Below are 18,959 nucleotides of genomic sequence, written 5' to 3'. Positions count from 1 at the left end.
AATCAAAGAGAGATTTGAAGATGCTGCACTACTGGCTTTGAAGATGAAGGAAGAGGCCATGAGCTGAGGAATGAGGGCAGGTTCTAGAAGCTGCAAAAGTCAAGAGAATTAATTCTCCCCTGGTGCCTCCAGAAAATACTAGGCTTTATCAACACCTTGATTTTTGTATAGTGAAATCCATTTTTAACTTGTGATCTCCAGAAGTGTAATAAAATAAATCTGTGTAATTTTGAAGCCTCCAAGTTTATGGCAATTTGTTACAATAGCAAAAGGGAATTAATACAAATGGTTAAAATTTATTAGCAAATGAATATGATTTCTAGGAATGGTAGAGTTGCTGTAATTAGTTATGGGTAAGTTTCATGGTTTGAGCTTTCTGGGGTTTTGATACAAGTTATCTTATTGGTGTCTTGTTCATCAAACTTATATTCCATACTACAACTATGTGCTGTAGGTTTTAGACTTGGATAGTCATTGCCTTTTGGTTTTTAAACTAGACAATTTTTTAAAAAGATTTTATTTATTTATCTGAGAGAGAGAGAGAGAGAGAGAATGAGCAGTGGGGAGGGGCAGAGAGAGAGAAAGAGACAGAGAGAGAAACAGCTCCCTACTGAGCAGGAAGCCTGATGTGGGGCTTGATCCCAGGACCCAGAGATCATGATCTGAGCCAAAGGCAGACGCTTAACTGACTGAACCACCCAGGTGCCCAAACTAGACAATTTTTATAACCAAAATCTTGTGGACTCTTCACTCATCTTCATTTCTTTCCCATAATTTTCATTTTTTTCAGTAAGTATATTGAGGTACAGAAGAATTTGATAAATCACTTAGGATTAAACAGTTGACATTGGTTGGAAAATGGCAGAACTTAGATGTAAACTCACGTCTTTCTGATATCAGTGCCATGTCATTTTATCATAATATCTACCTTTCGACTCAATTTATTCATTTTATTTTTCCAAATAGTTCATTAGTGGATACATTTTGCCTGTGGTTGTGGGTCTATGTGAAAACCTGTCAGCAAGCTGCATAAAGCTGTGGAAGGAAAGTCACCAAGAGGACAAGTGGGAGAGAAGCCACCTTCCTGTCAGTGCACATTGTCTCCTCTTAAAGGAGATAATTTTGAAAAAAAAAAAGAGAAAGGAGAAAAATTTACCCTCTGTGACCCTGAAGTACTCCATACTAAGTATGAATTTAAAAAAAAAAAGAAAAAAAGAGATGTCAGGAACATAATTTTTCTAATTTTGAGAAAACTAACAACCTCCCAAGATATTGATGGATCAGGTGATACATTCTAAACTAATAGTTTATTTTTAAATGTTTTGGAAATCCAAATTCATCATCCAAATTTTATTTAAAATCTTCTGCCTCTTGACTGGTGACCATGAAAATCTATTCCTCCAAGTTTCATAAAACTAAGATAGAATGACACCCAAAATTCTAATCAGGTTTTATGACCTTTATTAATTTATTAGCATTTGTCAGTTATTCAACTGAATCTACATTAAAAGGTAAACATTTTAATTATTGATACTTATTCACTAATTATTAATTAAGCAAATTAATGGCAATATATTAATTCAAACTTTAAAATATAGGCATAGACAATGACAGAATTATGCAAACATGCAAAGACTAATTTTTGAGAATGCTGTTCTTCGAGAAATTATCATTGTGGATTTTTATTTTATACAGATTTCCAGAAGCATTTAATTAAAAGAGTGAAGGATGAATTCCAAAATCTCTAGAAACAGTTTCCTTGCAACTGTTGACTTCATTAAAGCTTTCCATAAAATTAAAGATAGTGTTCCTAGAAAAATAGTAAAGATATGTGAGAGTTTTAGGTAAAGTTTTAATTTTGATCCCAAATGTTGAATTATCTAAAACAAAATTCAATATAATTAGTATGAAATTAGCATTTCATATACATTCTTTAATAAAACAATATTTTGCTCTTTAAAATGATGTGTTTTAAATTTTGCCTTCATATTCAAACTTATGCATAAGTAACTAAAGAAAATAATGGATACAGCAGTGATTGAAGCAATGAAAACCCATAAAAAATGAAGTGCCATTTTTCTCATATCAGACTCTTGAAAATTAGAAAGTTGGCTAATATTCATTTTTGGTGTCTATGCAGAAATTTGAACTTTAATAAGTAATTTGTGTTGCTTTGTTTTTATTCTGGTTTTGACAAGAATGTAATCCATAGCACACTGTTCAATTGCCACTTGGCAATACCTGATCCATGAATTCATTGCTAGTAATATAATCTGCCACTATCCCAACAAATTAAGCTAACAAAGGACACAGTGAATTCCACTTTTGCACTACCTAAAACTGAAAAGAATATCAATCCATTCAATAGAAAGTTATATATTATTTAGAGAATAATGTGTGTCAATATTTGCTGACTTGCTAATATCTCAAGTATATATAGCTACTGAAAAATTTAAAGCACAGAGCGGTGTTATACATATAATCTTTTTTATGCAAACAGCACAGTTTTTAATCAAATTATTTATTTTTATATTTATTCACGAGTGTGCTCACTTCGTCAGCACATATACTAAAATATATTTATTCATGAGTTCATACAAATTTTTTATAGGAATAGGCCTAAAACTTAAAAAAATATATAGCAGGCAAGGAATTAAGATATGGAAGTTAAAAGATAATGGAGAGAGGTTAAGTTTTACATGCATTTTAATGTTTTAATTTTTAATAAGAGGCATATATTGAACATATTGTTCAAATAAGGATAAGTGAAATTATAGCTAAAAAATGAAATATTATTAAGAAATGGAGAAAAAGTGTTTAGTAATGGTATGAATTTTCAATAGGACAAATATATCAGAATGGATTGATAGGTCAATGAGCAAAAAAGAAATATACAGAAGTCATGAGCCTGGAGCAATGCCCTTTTTCTATTTGATTCCCTGTTAGGAAAAGCATGTTTGTTTCCCGTTGCTTTATTTCATGTGCACCTATTTTCATTACTATCCCTGGATTCTTGGCTCACCCCTAATTCCTCTCCATGGGGGTCCCTAATTGGTGGCTAACAAGTGGTTGGAGCTTACATGGCAAATGTCTCAAGACTCAGGAATCACTCATTTCCCTCTGTTATTACACACTAGCAGTGAGGCGGAACACCCATACAAGAGGTCTGTTCCGCAGACTAAACTTTCCCCACATGGTTGTGGTAAATAAATATTTTTTAAAATGCCAAAATATGGAGGATTGAAGTCTCAACAATATCAGGGCATAATGGCTAAAATATAAGGAAATGCAGTCCACTTTCCAGTGTAAAGCAAAAGCTGAAATGTTCTGGTGTTAAAAATGTAGCCGAATGTTATACGAAAAAGTTTGTTCAACATATATTTACTGACTATAAATCAAACATGCTCAACTGTAGAACTATTCTTATTAATAGTTTTTTATTTTTCCTGTTTTTTTCTCTACTTGAATTAATTAAAAATATCTGCCAAGGCTCGAAGCACTGTTTCTGAATTCTGAGTATCAGTGAGTGCATGCAATTAGTAGAAGAAGAGAGGAAACAAGGTAGCTAGTTTAACTACATTTCCAACTTGTCCTTTTTTCTTTTTATTGTAGCCTATAGAGTCAATTCAGAACTCCTTAACAAATCCAACGCTAATTTTGGCAAAACTGGAATTTACAAAAATCTAGAAGTCTGTTGTGTACAATCTTTAAAATGTAATTAATCCTATGGTGAGCACTGTGAATTGTGTAAGACTGATGAATCACAGACCTGTACCCCTGAAACAAATAATACATTATTTGTTAAAAAAAAGAAGATAGTAGGAAGGGTAATATGAAGGGAGGGAAATCGGAGGGGGAGATGAACCATGAGAGACGATGGACTCTGAGGAACAAACTGAGGGTTCTAGAGGGGAGGGGGGTGGGGGGATGGGGCAGACTGGTGATGGGTATTAAGGAGGGCACATATTGAATGGAGCACTGGGTGTTATACACAAACAATGAATCATGGAACACTACATAAAAAACTAATGATGTAATGTATGGTGATTAACATAACATAATAAAGTTAAATTTAAAAACAAAGAACTAAAAAAAAATGTAATTAATCCTAACCATCCATTCAGTGCCTCACTCTACCTACTAGGCCAGTAGAGTTTGTTCATATCATCTGAGCCTAGATCGTACTTTCCATATCTGACAATGTGGCAAAGATGACTGGAAATCAATACATTTTATGATGCTCCTAACAGTGTGGCTCAGGCAAGAATTAACTTTCCCAAGTCCCTCCTATGCACCATCTAGTTGGGCTCTATGACTATTCTTACCAAAGGTATGTGAGATACAGTTAATTTTGTCACTGCTAGTCTAGGCTTTTCAAAGAGGGACCCCCTTAAGCTAATTCCTTTGAATTGCCTTATAGGGAGGATACAGTAGTGAAACTGTGAAGGAGGATGGAGACACAGATGGAAAGATCCTAGGTCTCTGAATTACCATGGAAGAAAGTCTCTTACCAACTGATGTAATAGCCTACATCATTATGTGAGCCAGAAATAGAATCCTTTGAGTTTTGCCATTACAATTCGAAGGTTTATTTATTAAAACAGCGAATGTTTTAATGTACTCTAAGTAATGTACTCTAAGTAATACACATACAAGTTTTACATTTAAAATATAATGCATTCATTTTTATTTTGACTCATGTCTTATTTCTGAATTCTGCTTTAGGGAATATAAATTTAACACACATGCGTACACGCACACACACATAACTTTTTTTCCTCAGTAGAACAAGGATAAATGGTATCTTGGAAATTGAATGACATAGTAATTTTCAAACTTATTATTATGTAATTTCTTCTATGTTTTCCACTATTAGTAAACCTGGGATTTTGAAATTTTGGAGAAATATACCTCCTTCAAAACCAGAATTTGGAGGGGGGGGTCAAATTTTTTCTTTATGTCTATAATCATAGATGATGAGGATGAGGAAAGTTCATAAAACACAATTTATTTCATGGTTCTGTTAGTCATGGCAAGTGTCATTATTTGTTTAGTATCTTTTTCATTTAAAAACAAAAATAAGATAAAATAGCGAAATTTATCCAAGAAAGGAATAGAGATGTCCATTGTCTCGTTGTCAAATTAACATGTGGTGGTATTGATCTGCTTTGTGCAAAGGTCCCAGAGGAGAGGACATGCTAAATAAGGGAGGGCCTGTAATATTCATTAAATGAAGCCAATCATAAACCCACAAGGATTATTTTTAAAACTTTGAAACAGATATCTTAGGAAGTCAACATTTTCTTCTTCAAACAGTCTGTTGTAATTTATGATTCTAATGGTATTTCATTTCATTATGTATGAAATCAACACAACATATAGAATTTACAAAAAAAACAGGTCTCTGTGGCTCTTACCTGTATACGTATGCACTTTGTGGAGAAGATTTAGAGCAAACAGCATTATGTTCTGAAAGCCACTAAAGTCACTGATGAAGGGAACTTTATCTCCACTAACAAGCATTCGTCTTGGAAGCTCCTTCTGGAATTCATATGTTCTAATTAAGGTTGTAGGAAAGCATGGTGGAGCTAAATAATCCACAAATAAAGCCCAGCTTCTTGCAAAATCAGCTTCTTGTTTAGAATAATATTTTAATCTAATAGACAAGTGGGGGAAAGTATGCATTTTGAATTAGTCTACTCAGAATTTTACCAACTCAATTTTCAAAACAGATAATTTGTTCAAAATGACTTTATTCTACTTTTTGGAATATAGATTATAGAAACTTGGTGTTGATTTTACCACCTAGATTTGAAAATTTGAAGAGATGTTATTAGAATTTTAAATTCGGAAATTACCATCTCAGATCATGTGTTTTTAATCATATTTTTCCCTTTTCATAAAGCATTTACACTACTTACATAAACTGAAATGTGACCAAGTTTCATTATTTTAAAATGTAAAGATGGAGTGCCTGGATGGCTCAGTTGGTTGAGCCTCCAACTCTTGATTTCAGTTCATGTCATGATCTCAGGGTCATGGGATCAAGCCCTGCATCAAGCTCTACATTCAGTGGGCAGTCTGCTTGGGATTCTCCTTTTCTCTCTCTCTGTCTCCCCGCCCCTCATTATTTCTAAAATAAGTAAGTAAGTAAATAAATAAATAAATAAATAAAATGTAAAGGTAAAAGTCAAAGAAAATTGGCAAAATTTCTGCTGAATTTAGATATCTCCTAAAGAACACATAATTTTCATTTCAGGCAACCACTAAAAATGAAGTAACAATTTTTCTTGCTTTTTAGGTAGCTTGGTATTTTATTTCTGCTGATATATACTAGAAAGCTAACTTTTCTTTCTTTTCTTCAGGTGTACAATGTAAAGATTTGATATTTGTGTATATTGTGAAATGATCCCCACAGGTCTAATTAACATTTGTTATGAAACATAGTTACAAAATTTTTTCTTGTGATGAGATTAAGATTCACTCTCTTAGAAACTTTCAAATACGCAGTACAGTATTATTATTAACTACAATGTATTATTATTAACTACAATGTATTTATTATTATTATTATACTATTATTAACTACAATGACTATGTTGTTATACATTACATCCCCGTGAACTACGCATGACTGGAAATTTATACATTTTGACCCCTTTCGCCCATTTCACTCAGCACCTCTCTCTCTATATATATTTATATGCCATTATATATGATACCACTATAATATATATGATAATATTACATATTTTTATCCATTCATGCATTGATGAATACTTAGATGGTTTCCATGTTCAAGCTATTGTAAATAATACCGCAATGAACATGTATATCTTTTCAGATTAGCGTTTTCATTTTCTTCAGAAAAATACCTAGTTATGGAATTGCCGGATCACGTGGTAGTTCTATTTTTAATTTTTTGAGGAATCTTTACACTGTTTTCCATGATAGTTGCAACAATTTATATTCCTGCTTTCTCTTCTTACTGAGAAAGAAATTTTAATTTAAATTTTTAGTAATTTTATCTATTTAATTTAATTTATTTATTTTATTGAGAGAGAGAGAGAGAGAGCACTTGCAGGATGGGGGAAGGACAGAGAGAGAGGGAGAGAGAGAATTTTAAGCAGACTCCTCACCCAGTGTGGAGACTGATATGGGTCTTTATCTCACCAGGCTTAGATCATGACCTGAGTTCAAATTAAGAGTCAGACATTTAACTGACTGAACCGCCCAGGCACCCTTTTATGTATGTGTATACATTATTCTCTGCCAGGGTGATACATATTTGCTTGCTATTTTGAACCATGCTTGTTCCTTCTGAAACATTTTACACGCTATTTCTTGCTCATCTTGCCCTATGTCCTTCAAGTCTTATTATGGAAGTTTTATGGTTTGTTACATTCCCCCTGGAATTGCTCAAAGTAATATAGACATCAGGGTCTAGGTATTATGGATTCAGAAAGTAACTGGAACATATCCCCTGGTTAACATCTGTGAAAGAAACATACCTGTATATACATGGTTCATATAGAGCTATGGGAGTATAGAGGATGAAATAACTAATCTGCCCTTGATTATAGAAAAATTGGTTGGCCCTTCATGCTCTTATCAAATCATACCCAACTTTCAAATTCAAGAAGGAATAAACATGAATACATAAGTTTATTTGGTAAGGGTCACACAATTTTAATAATAGCACAACTAGGCATTGTGTGCCTAACCCGAAGGCCACAAGCTTTAGTTTGAGTTCCATAGTTTCAGCTCTTATATTTAGGTCTATAATGTATTTTGAGTTAAATTTGTTGTTTTAGGAGACAAACTTCATTCATTACATGTGGATTACCAGTTCCACCAGCACCATTTGTTGAAAAACTATTCTTTACCCATCAAGTTGTCTTACACCTTTGTTGAAAATCAACTTTTGTTTCTGGACCCCAATTCTATTCTACTGATCCATATGTCTACTATCATGTATTAACACTCTGTCTTGATTACTGTACTTTTGTAGTAAGAGATTAACAGTGATTGCACCAAATCTGTAAGTAAATTTAGGGAGTGTTGCCATTTAAACAATATTATGTTTTCCAATCCATGAACACAAGAAGATTTTCCTTTAAACATTTCTTTCACTTCTTTCAAAAATATCTTGTATTTTTCAGTGTATCCAAGTTTTAAATTTCCTTTGCTAACTTTATTCCTATATATTTTATTTTTCCTGTTGCTGTTGTAAATGTTTCTGTTTTCTTAGTTTCATTTTAGGATTTTTTTATTGCTACCACATAGAAACACAATTAATTTTTGTATGTTGACCTTGTATACTGCTAGGTTGAAGAACTCATATGTTAATTATAATATTTTTAGTGGCTTTCTTAGAGAGAAAGTATTATTTCTTCTCTTTCTATCTAGATTACTTTCATTTCTTTTTACTGCCTAATTTCCCTGGCTTCAAACTCCAGTGCAATCTTGAATAGATGTGGTAAGAATGGGCAACCTTGTCTTGTTTTTCATTTTAAGGGAAAAGCATTCAGTCTTTCACCATACGATGTTAACTGTAGGTTTTTCTAGATGCACTTTAACAAGATGAGAAACTTTTCTTCTATTCCTAGTTTTTTTTGAATGTTGTTATCGTAAAAGAGTGTTATCAAATGCTTTTTCTATGTCTACTGTGATGATTTTGTGATTTTTGTCCCTTATTCCATTAATATGGTGTATTATATTGATTATCAAATACTAAACCAACTTTGCATTCTTAGAATAAATCCCATATGGTCATGGTTTATCGTCCTTTTTATATGTGGCTAGATTCTGTTTACTGGCATTACATTGAGGATTTTTGTGTCTATATTCATAAGAAACGTTGGCATGTAGTTTTTGTGTAATGTTTTCGGTTTTGCTATCAGAGTAATATTGCCAGTTTGCTATCTGTTCTTATGTCTTATGTCTTTGTCCTCTTTTTCTTCATTGCTGTCTTCTTTTGTGCTAAATGGATATTTTTCTCGTGTAAATGTTTATTCCCTGTGCTTTTTTTCTATCATATCTCTACAATCTATCTACATTATAATTTCTTAACTCTTCCTCCTCACTGATGAGATACAATTACTATCCATCTTAAAACAATGTATTAATGTTAATAGTAACTTATTCTAACCATTTACATAAATTTTCCTGCAATAGAGTTCCATTCCCACTCTCCTGCAGGTCTGTGAAGCTCTCTTCATCTTTCTTCATCCTTTTTTCTTTTTGTTTCTCACACTGGGTAATCTCAATTTACCTATTTTCAAATTTATGGATTCTTTCTTTTGCCAGCTTAAGTCTGCTTTTGAATCCCTCAAGTGGATTATTTATTTTTGCTATTATAATTTTCAACTGCAGAATTTCTATTTTTTTCTATAAGTTCTATCTCTTTATTCATAATCTCTACTTAGGAAAATATTGCTGTCGATTCATACTTTCCTTAAATTCTTTAGACACAATTTTTAAAAAAATTTTTTAAACATGCTCATAAGTGATTCAAAAATTTTGTCCATCATCTGAACTCAGAGGAACAATTCCTATGACTGATTATCTCTGTGTGTCTGTATGGGCGGGGGGGGCATGCATGCACTATTTTCTCTGTTCTTTGCACCTCTCTCTCTCTCTCTTTTTAACAATGGACAATTCAGACACTATAAAGTGGAAATTCTAAAAATCAGATGCCCACCCTTACCAGGGTTTGTTGTTGTTTGGTTTTCTTGTCATTATTTGTTTATTGATTTGCCTGGACAAATTCTGTTATTCATTCTGTGTTCTCTGTAGTGAATCATCACTGAACTCCCTGCTCAGAAGCTTAATGGTCCGCTAATGATTAAAGATTTTCTGAAATTCCTTGAACCAATGAGTCTTCCGCCTTTTGCTGAAGAGCTCTATGTATGTGTTGGGGTATACCTTCAGTGCTAAGGCCTTTTACAATTTTTCTCAAGCCTTTACTTCCTATTTATTCAGGGTCTCCTGGTAGCCAGAGGTGAGACATTGGGGTCCTCTCAGTTCTTGCTTGGGTATGACCTCAGTTCTGTTCATGTTTGTGGGTCCTAGAAAAAGACAAATTCTCTGTAGACAGAGTAACAAGTAGCTACCAAACCATTTTTAGACTGAATTTGATCCATCACCAAAAACTTGCTTCAGTGACCAGGTTTTTCCAAGCATCCAATAAGTGGCATGCCCTCATTTCCGAAAGTCAGACAGTCAGGAATGGACTCCCTGCATAACTATGCCTCTGATGCCAAATGAAAACTGTCTCCCCTAAGTAGCCCTCTTATACTGATGACTCAACCCACTTAAATGCCTAAAAATCTACCGGTCTCTAAACTCTGCATCTCCTAATAACCCATCTCAAGATGAGAAGAGTGCTCTGCTCAGTGATACTGTGCATGACAATGTAACTTTCCCTTCCTAGAATTGCAATAAATTCAGTTTTGTTGTTTTATTTCAGATACTGAGGGCTGATCTCATCATCCTTTGAGAGTTGCTATGAAAAATGCTATTTTTCAGAGGAATTTAGCTTTGCATGTCATTGGGAAAGTCTGCAAAAAATAATATTTTATAAACTACTTTCTATAAACTATAATGACTTGATCTCAGTTCCACTTTTGATGTTGACGACTCCTGTTTACTCTGTTGGCTGATAATCTCACCTCTCTTTGGCAGTGGTCAGAATCAAGCAGTTGAGTCACAGCAAAAAGATATTATCATGGCTACAATCCTAATTCATCTCACAGACATGCCAAGAGGATGAACTCTTCTGTTGACCAATATAAAAATTAGCCTTTGAAGCAATATTAAGAAATAAAATATACAAAGCAATGTAAGTTTCCTGACTCTGATTTGTTTATCTTCCCTGGATATGCAGTCTGTGGTATCAACAGTACTTGATCAACAAGAAGCCCTCAAACATGAGTGCCTATATTTTTTGTGTACTTTAAACCAGTCACCCATTCTTTAGTTCCTTATACTGCACATCCCACTCTGGGTGACAGATACCGCCCCCAATACAGTGTCATTCACTTCCATACCAAGTCATGCTGTCTTATTCGATCTCATTTGCTATAAAATGGGGAGAGTTCTGAAATTTTAGCTAACTGACATGGTAACCAAGATGGACACTCCCCTCCAAATATGTGTTAGTCAAGCTATTTTTTCTGATCAAAGTGATGCAGAGATCCTATAATTATTTGCCATCACATCCTTTTTGTTTACAGACACCAGTTTTTGTTAAAACAGCCTTAAAAATGTCTTCTTCTACTTCTGAATTCATTTTGTTTTATTGCTGTCTTGTGGCACAAACATACTTTTCTTCATATTTTCCCCTGCTGCTTATAACATAGTTTTGGGCTTTATCCATTAAAACATTTTCCTGTCCTTTATCATAATACATCCTCATGTTTGACATATTAGTGAATAGGTAAATTGAAAAAGACTTCAATGAAAAAGATAGTGTAAGATAGAAAGATTGTTACCATATTAAAACAAAATCATTTTATTTTATTTTATTTTTAGAGAAAGAGTGTGAGCAGGCAGGGAGAGGCAGAGGGAGACAGAGAGAGAATCCCAATCAGGCTCCACGCTCAACATGGGGCCCAACATGGGGCTCGATCTCATGATGCTGAGATCATGACCTGAGCAGAAATCAAGAGTCAGATGCTTAACTAACTGAGCCACCCAGGTGCCCCCAAACAAAATAACTTTAGATACATTCTTACCTATTTTGAAAATTTTTATGAGCAACCTCCAAAGATGAGACATGTGCAGCCCATAAGTACTCCAACAGGTCATCAAAGCTACTAGAATGTGACTTTATGTGCTGTCAGAGACAAAAAATGTTACTGATATTTAGGCAGTTATAACAATCTCTCTTCTTGAAATTCAATTCTATTTACAAATATAATTTTTCAACATTTTAATGAGGGGAAAACATTTTTTTTCTAAGAGTTAAGGTATGAAAGATTTAATGCTAAACACTCCGTAAAGAACTTAATATCAAGCATTTTAATTACAAGTCATACTGAATCCCTATGAACGGAATAAACCATGTGCTTTTAGAAATGTTCAGGATTTTACACTGTTCAGAACCAGACCTTTAGTATTTTATGCATTTGGTTTTCTCTTGCCATGCAATGAATTTTCCACCAACTGTTAAGGGTAAGAGTGTTTTATCTAAACATATGCAATTTAATGAACAAGTTCTCTAAAGGAAAACCTAATCTTTAGTCATGTACTCTTTCATCCATGACACATTACTTTGAACATCAATATTTGATTCTGACTGTCAAATACTAATTCAGTCAACTCATATGTGATTTGTTTATCAAGACAGTTGAAATAAGCTACTCAAATTCACTACAACCTATTACACAATTGTATTTCTATACCGGTTATTGCTCAGTTGACCTGAAATTATGATGAGCTAGGATAATTCATGTACTGTTAAGTCATAATTTCTCTGGGCTCACGTGTGTGTATATAATTTATTTGGTATGAGAATAGTAGATAGCGTGGCCTCGATAGAGTCTTGGTAATGAGGATGCTAATGAGGTATGATGTCAAGCAGCAATTCACTCATACTAATACTGTTGTCACCACAATATTTTCATATTAGCAATTTTGTTGCTTAGGAACAATTGCTCAATGTATAAAAAAATCTACATTAAGTGATATTCAAAAATTATCTGGCTACCCTTGAAGAGTATTAATTAAAACACTTAAAAAAAAACCTGGTAAAATTCATTCCACTTTTTCATTGCTTCTGGAAATGATGATTGGCAGTTAGAAACACTGTAACAAAAATTCATCTGATCCTTGGATGGTGGCAGAAAGGTGACATTATCTGATGATATCCCCATTATGCCAGAATCGATTGCAGCAAGGAAGGGCATTGCAGAGAGATAATAATTAAGGTCTGTATAAACAAAAAGTTATTAATATTGTTAACACACAAAAGAAGTTGTTTTCAAAGTAAAGGAATCTATCTAAAAGTAAGCCTAAAGATCTAGAAAGGTGGTAAAACTTAAGTGGTAATTTTGGGAACTTCAGAAATTTTATCAGAAATTTCCCTTAGTGTTATATGCAACTTGAATATGCTTCTCTTAAAAACCCTAATCTCATAAAGCAAAATGGATTTATCTTGTAGATTTATTATTTTAAATCACAGATAATAATTGCACTGGAATTTAAAAATACAAATTAAATTTTAAGGCATAGTAAATGAAAAATTTAGAAATTAGTAACAGAATTAACAAATGAGAGTTTAACTAAAAACTCAAAACAAAAAAATTAGCAGCAGAATTCTATACTTTTCTAAGTTTTTACTTTAAATCTGAAAATCTGATGTAGTTTAAAATATTTAATCTAGAGATTTCTCTTGTTAACAAGGTTTTTTATTTGATAATGTAACACAAATTCTTATTTCTGTCTTATGTATTTAAACCAAGTTTTGAGGTTACCAATTTTCCCTAATTGATATTTTTATAATTGGATAAACTAATCAGTAAATTAAAAAAATATCTATCTCAAGACTCATTTTCAAAACACCCAGATTTGGGTCAAACAAATGTTTTTTGTAAAAGCAATGATTCCGGTTTTGGTTTTTGTTTCTCTAAACAGGATCCTAGGTTGAATAGATTTTTTGTGGAAAGGTCATCAATTTGAGGTTTTACTGTCACATTGAACTCACCAGCCCACCAACTGTCCACAGAGATACAGAGATGATCCCCAGACTTAAGGCCACAATCTGTACTTTGGGTGGGATCAGCTAATCTGCCTAAAAGAGAGGAAATACAGAGTTGGATTTACTAGACCCCTTCCTAAACTGTGGATACAAAACGTAACTAGATATAATATGTTTACAGGAATAAAGAATTGTGTCAGCTTTCCCATCATTGTCTTTCCTTCATTTCATGACTTTCTGCTTCCCATCTCTCATTCATAATTTTTCCTTTTCCTTAACATCCCTACAATGCTCTATTCTCTCTTGAAGACCATATTTTTTTAGTCTCTGTAGTCTGTGTGTCTTCTATTTACTAATTACTCTTTATCTTCAATATTAGGGAGTGAATATTCATGTATAGTAAACAAGATCCAGGCTCTATTTGCTTAAAATCAAATCCTTTTTCATTGCTTACCTGCCTACTGTTTGACCCTGAATAAATAACTTCTGCAAGCCTCAGTTTTCTCATGTACATACTGGAGAGACTAGCAATAATCACTTCATAGAGGTTCAGGGTTGTTAAGTCAAGAAGGGTGCAGAAAGTGCTCAGCTCAGAGAACATGTGCTTCCGTAAATATTAGCCATTATTCTATTTTTATCTCTTTTCTTTTTGTCATCCTCTCTCATCTTCTACTTTCAAAACATCCCTTTCTGTTTCTTTCTCACTTGAGGTTTTGTACCTTCTGCGTGTACTCCCTGCATCTCCCTTCAACTATCTCTGACTCTCAGCCCATCTCTTTCCCTGTTTCCACCATTTTCATACTGGCCTATTCTCTTTTCTCCTGCTAACTTTCCCTTTTCTCTGGCTTCCTCCTCACACTGTTTTGGCTCTTCACTTGCCACCCCAGCCTCTCTCTTCCCCAGTCCTTGCTCACCTACTGGGTACCTCTCTTTCTTTTCTCCCAGTGCTCTTCTGCAACATTCACTTATTCTTCTTTCCCCTTCCTTCCCTATTATTATTTCTTTTCACCAGTTCTGTTTCTCATGAACTTCTTTTGTTTTCCTTTTACTTTCTCATCCTGGTTTCTCATTTGGCTCTTCTTGACCTGCTTACCCTTCGGTGGGCAAGAGGAAAGACCTTGGTAGTTCTGTTAATACATGGAAATTTCTAAAAATTGTTATTCCTCTTTTGAACTGGAATAATATCCAAGTATGTGAAACATACCTCTCCTGGTTCTTAGGTTTTGCCTCAGTTGGGAGTTGTTTGAAATCTGTTTCTAAGATTGTCTTTTTAAAACCACTCGGTATCTGAGGATGTTTGCCCATGATGCTAACCGAAGGATTTCCTTACGTTGCTAACTTCCTTGTCTTCTCCTCCAAATACTCGACTGTGTTCCAGTTCCATTTTTATCAAATTCCCACAGAACTCCTTTATTAGTGACTCCACATCACCTCCAACTGCACATGCCTGGGACACAGCCCTTGATTTTGACAGTCCAGGAAGATTGCATCCTGAACTTTCTGTTCTTTGTCAGCAGAGTTTCACTGTTCTCCTGAACATCTTCAGCACTTACCCTTTCTTTACAGCCAAGCTGTGCCTGCTTACTGCTGTTTTATCTTCTGAAGAAATTTTTATCCTTGTCTTCCCATGGCAAGAAATACATCAGTCTCAATAACCTTGACCAAAATTGTTTTGTCATCCCCATTTTCCCAGAGCAAAACTAATGTTATACTTGTTATTATTCAAATCCAAATTTTTGCTGTGAATATACCATATTTTCCAATTATATTATTTCTGTAGCATACATTATGTATCTCCCATCCTCCCAACATTTCCCTCTCTTTTTGCCTTTTGCTCTCACAAAAACCACACTAATTCCAAACTCTGTCCTTTAGTTTACTCTATTTCTTTCTTCATGGATTACTTTTTTCTTTAAAGTCCATCAGTGTTTTACCCTTTTTTCAGGATTTCTTTCAAATCTTACTCTATTCCTAGGTTATCCCAGCTCACAACATTCACTTTATTCTAGCATTTAATGATTTGGCTCTTTCTTGTCTTACGGTTATATCATTTCTAACTCTCCTTTTTGTTTGTTTGTCTGATTTTTCTTTTTCTTTTTTTAATTTAAATTCAATTAGCCAATGTATAGTACATCATTAGTTTATGATATAATGTTCAACGATTCATTAGTTATGTATAACACCCAGTGCTCATCACATCACATGCCCTCCTTAATGCCTTCTTAACCATATTATAAGCGCTTTGAGAAGGAAGCAATGACATTTACTATCAATTTCTTGTATATTTGCCATAGTCTTCCCTTTTTTCATCTATTTTTCTCTTTGGTGTCACTGCCTTATCCTGACTCAAACTCCCAGTATTCTCTTCCCAATTCAAACATTATTCTAATTAAAATTTGGCTAACCAACAAAAAAGAATGAATACTGACAAGTTAACTAGACAGATGAATCTCAAAATAATCGTGACAACTGAAATAAAACAGACTAAAAAAAAGCTCCCAATTGTCTATATGGAAATTCGAGATAATGCTGTCTAATTTGCAGTGATAGAAAGCAGATCAGTGGTTGGTTACTGGAGAAGTTGAGGAGTGAGGGGCGTGAGAAGTTAGGGGAGGGGAAAGGGCTAGGAGAGACTAGAATAGGGAAGTTCCTGAAGATGAGAATACAAAGGGGAAAAGAAAACTTTTAGAATGACATATATGTCCATTATGTGTGGTGATGGGCTCAAGGCTGTGGACATACATCAAACTTACCAAAAATTACATTTTTAAATATGCTGTTTATTGTATGTTTATTGTATATTAATAAAACTTTATTTTTTAAAAAACCTCTGCTAAGCAATCTAGAAGCACTTAAAATGTTTAAGTATTTTGTAAGCATTAGATGCTTGTTACTAAACTAAACCATCTTGCTTAAGAGCCCAATTAAAACACCCCAGTCTGATTTTAAGACATTTCTTTAACTGACGCTTGTCGACCTTCTTAAATTTACCACCCAGGACTCTTTCATATTCTAGTTCTCCTGCCAATGTGGTAGTCTTCTTCCAGTTCAACCTGCTATCATTGTCATCTTTGTAATTTGTATTTCAGCAATTATATTCTAGCAATGTCTCCATCAAGGTCTTAGGCCCTGCTTTCTTTCCATGATATTCTCAGCCCATGATTGTCACTCTCTTTCCTGAGCTACTCTTGTACTTACAGTCTTTATTTATTTATTTATTTTTGAGACTTAACATAGTGTTGGTGAAATACTTTTATGGGCTATTTTCATAATTTGTAATTCTGTTCTGGTTTTCTCTAGTTATATTATGGAGTTTAACTCGATTAAACACTAAGTAAAAGCAGCCTCTTAAAAAACAGCAGAATCCAATTTATTGTATTCTAAAATGAAAATGAAATTTTGAAAGTACCCTATCCAATATTCTACTTTGCTATTCATTTATTACTGGACCCAGGGCTGAAAACTTTCCTAGCAGTAAGTGTGTGCACCCCTTGGGGGAATTGGTTATTGTTTCCAGTGGACCTTATGTTTAGGCTCCTCCAGAACCATGTCTCAGGAGTTCAAATATTCTTCTTTTCCATACCAAGGACAGTCTAAGAATGGGGATTATACTGGATGTCCAGAGATTCCCTGACAAGCTTGGTTGTAACGCTAGCTTAGAATGTCATCACAGGCCAGACCGGCATGCTCTTCCCCTGTATTTTCTATAATGCTAACCATTTTCTCATTGATTCCTTTCTTCCAATACTGTTTTCTAGAAGTTGAGAGTGAAGGTCCTTTATTTCTTGAAATCTGTTCAACAAGATAGCTTGGCACTTTTACAATATTTTTGTTCCAAAACAAGTATCTACTTTCATTCCCCAGTGTAGATGCTATTCTAGTAGAAAAAGGTTTTCCCACAGAAGTTATTTTTCTCCTCTGTCACTCCCATCTATATGACTATAGCTAATCATATTTAGAACTACAGATAATGCAAATTAATTTTATACACCCATGTGTATCACCTTAACTGTTTTGTTCCTGGATGTACTCTTCAGTGCTTAGAACTAGGCTTGGTACCAATAGCACATCAATTAATAGTTATTGACACGGAATGAACTAGGTCTAATATGCTGTATCTCAGTAACGTGGTAATCACTAGCCATTTGTGGCTATTTAAATTTAAATTAGTTGAAATTAAACAAAATCAAGAATTCAGTGGTGCAAAAGCATTAGCCATTTCAAGTGCTCAGTAGCCACATGTAAGAATATGAGAGCACAGTATGACTGCGGCTGTCATACTGAATAGGGCAAATAGAGAAAATTTTCAGCATTGCACACAGTTCTTTTGGACATTTCTGGGTAGAAAAACTATGCATGCAGGGGGATTCCATAAATACTTGATAAAGATTAGGCAAGAGATTCTTCAAATAGCTGCAAAAGAAGTAAGAAAGAGAGAGAAAAAATCCACTTTCAAAAGGGTGATGTTAAATGTGCAGGTACTACGTCCTAATTAATTCACACTTAAATCAAAGGGTCATTGCAATGAAAAAGAGACATTCTTACCTGTATGATATTGCCATCCATGATGTATAGGCAGTCCCCATAAAATATTTTGTTCATTTTCTGGTGAAAATTTTGCAAAATACTTGGCTGTCTTGTTCAGTAGGATTTTATACATCCCCAGTCTCTCAGGGTAATGCCAGAAGTTAATGATGTACTTCCCATTTTCTATCTTGTAGTCACTGAACTGACCAGGACTCTTTTTCCACAGAGGGGGATACATATCTGAGATATTGAATGTTTTTGCTAAAGAAGCAAAAATACAACAAATTATTACACAGGCCCAGGAAAGATGGAAAGTCATAGTGTTTAGCCTGGAGATTGAGATTATGGCAAGATCTTTATTGGGAAGTAGAGGAGGAAGCTATATTGTTTACTGCACCTTGACTAATCAACACTTTAAATTACCTTCCATGGTAGTAAGAAGGTGAGAGATAAACAAATGCCTTACCAGAGAGATTAGGGTACCTCCCTTGTTAATCATCTCCCAAATAAAAATTGTTGATTATGTACCAGTCTCTAGAATTTTTAGTAATTTTTAGTAGTAGTTTTTTAGTAAGACTTGTTTTTGTCTCTATCTTCTGATCTGTTTCTCGTATTAATCATAATATTAAATTGTATGTCTTTCCCAGAGTTACTTGAAATTTAAAAGACAGCTGTTTTGAACCAATTTAATCTCTAATTAGTGGCATTTCGGTCACATAAATTGTTAACT

General features: G+C 34.0%; 1 protein-coding gene across 1 annotated transcript; it reads right to left on the bottom strand.

Moving 5' to 3' along the window:
• Positions 1 to 1,485: 1,485 nt before the first annotated feature.
• LOC113927860 (protein LEG1 homolog) lies at positions 1,486 to 18,548 on the bottom strand. Its single transcript, XM_027604033.1, has 6 exons — positions 18,248 to 18,548; positions 13,709 to 13,795; positions 12,750 to 12,934; positions 11,739 to 11,839; positions 5,418 to 5,656; positions 1,486 to 1,499 (listed from the first exon to the last, which is right to left on the bottom strand). Exons 1-6 carry the CDS (start codon positions 18,546 to 18,548, stop codon positions 1,486 to 1,488), a joined length of 927 nt encoding a protein of 308 aa, XP_027459834.1.
• Positions 18,549 to 18,959: the final 411 nt, after the last annotated feature.

Source organism: Zalophus californianus, chromosome 7 (genome assembly GCF_009762305.2).
Source record: "Zalophus californianus isolate mZalCal1 chromosome 7, mZalCal1.pri.v2, whole genome shotgun sequence".
Classification (NCBI taxonomy): domain Eukaryota; kingdom Metazoa; phylum Chordata; class Mammalia; order Carnivora; family Otariidae; genus Zalophus; species Zalophus californianus.
Note: the sequence above shows the minus strand (reverse complement) of the source record. Positions and strands in the feature narration are given on the sequence as shown.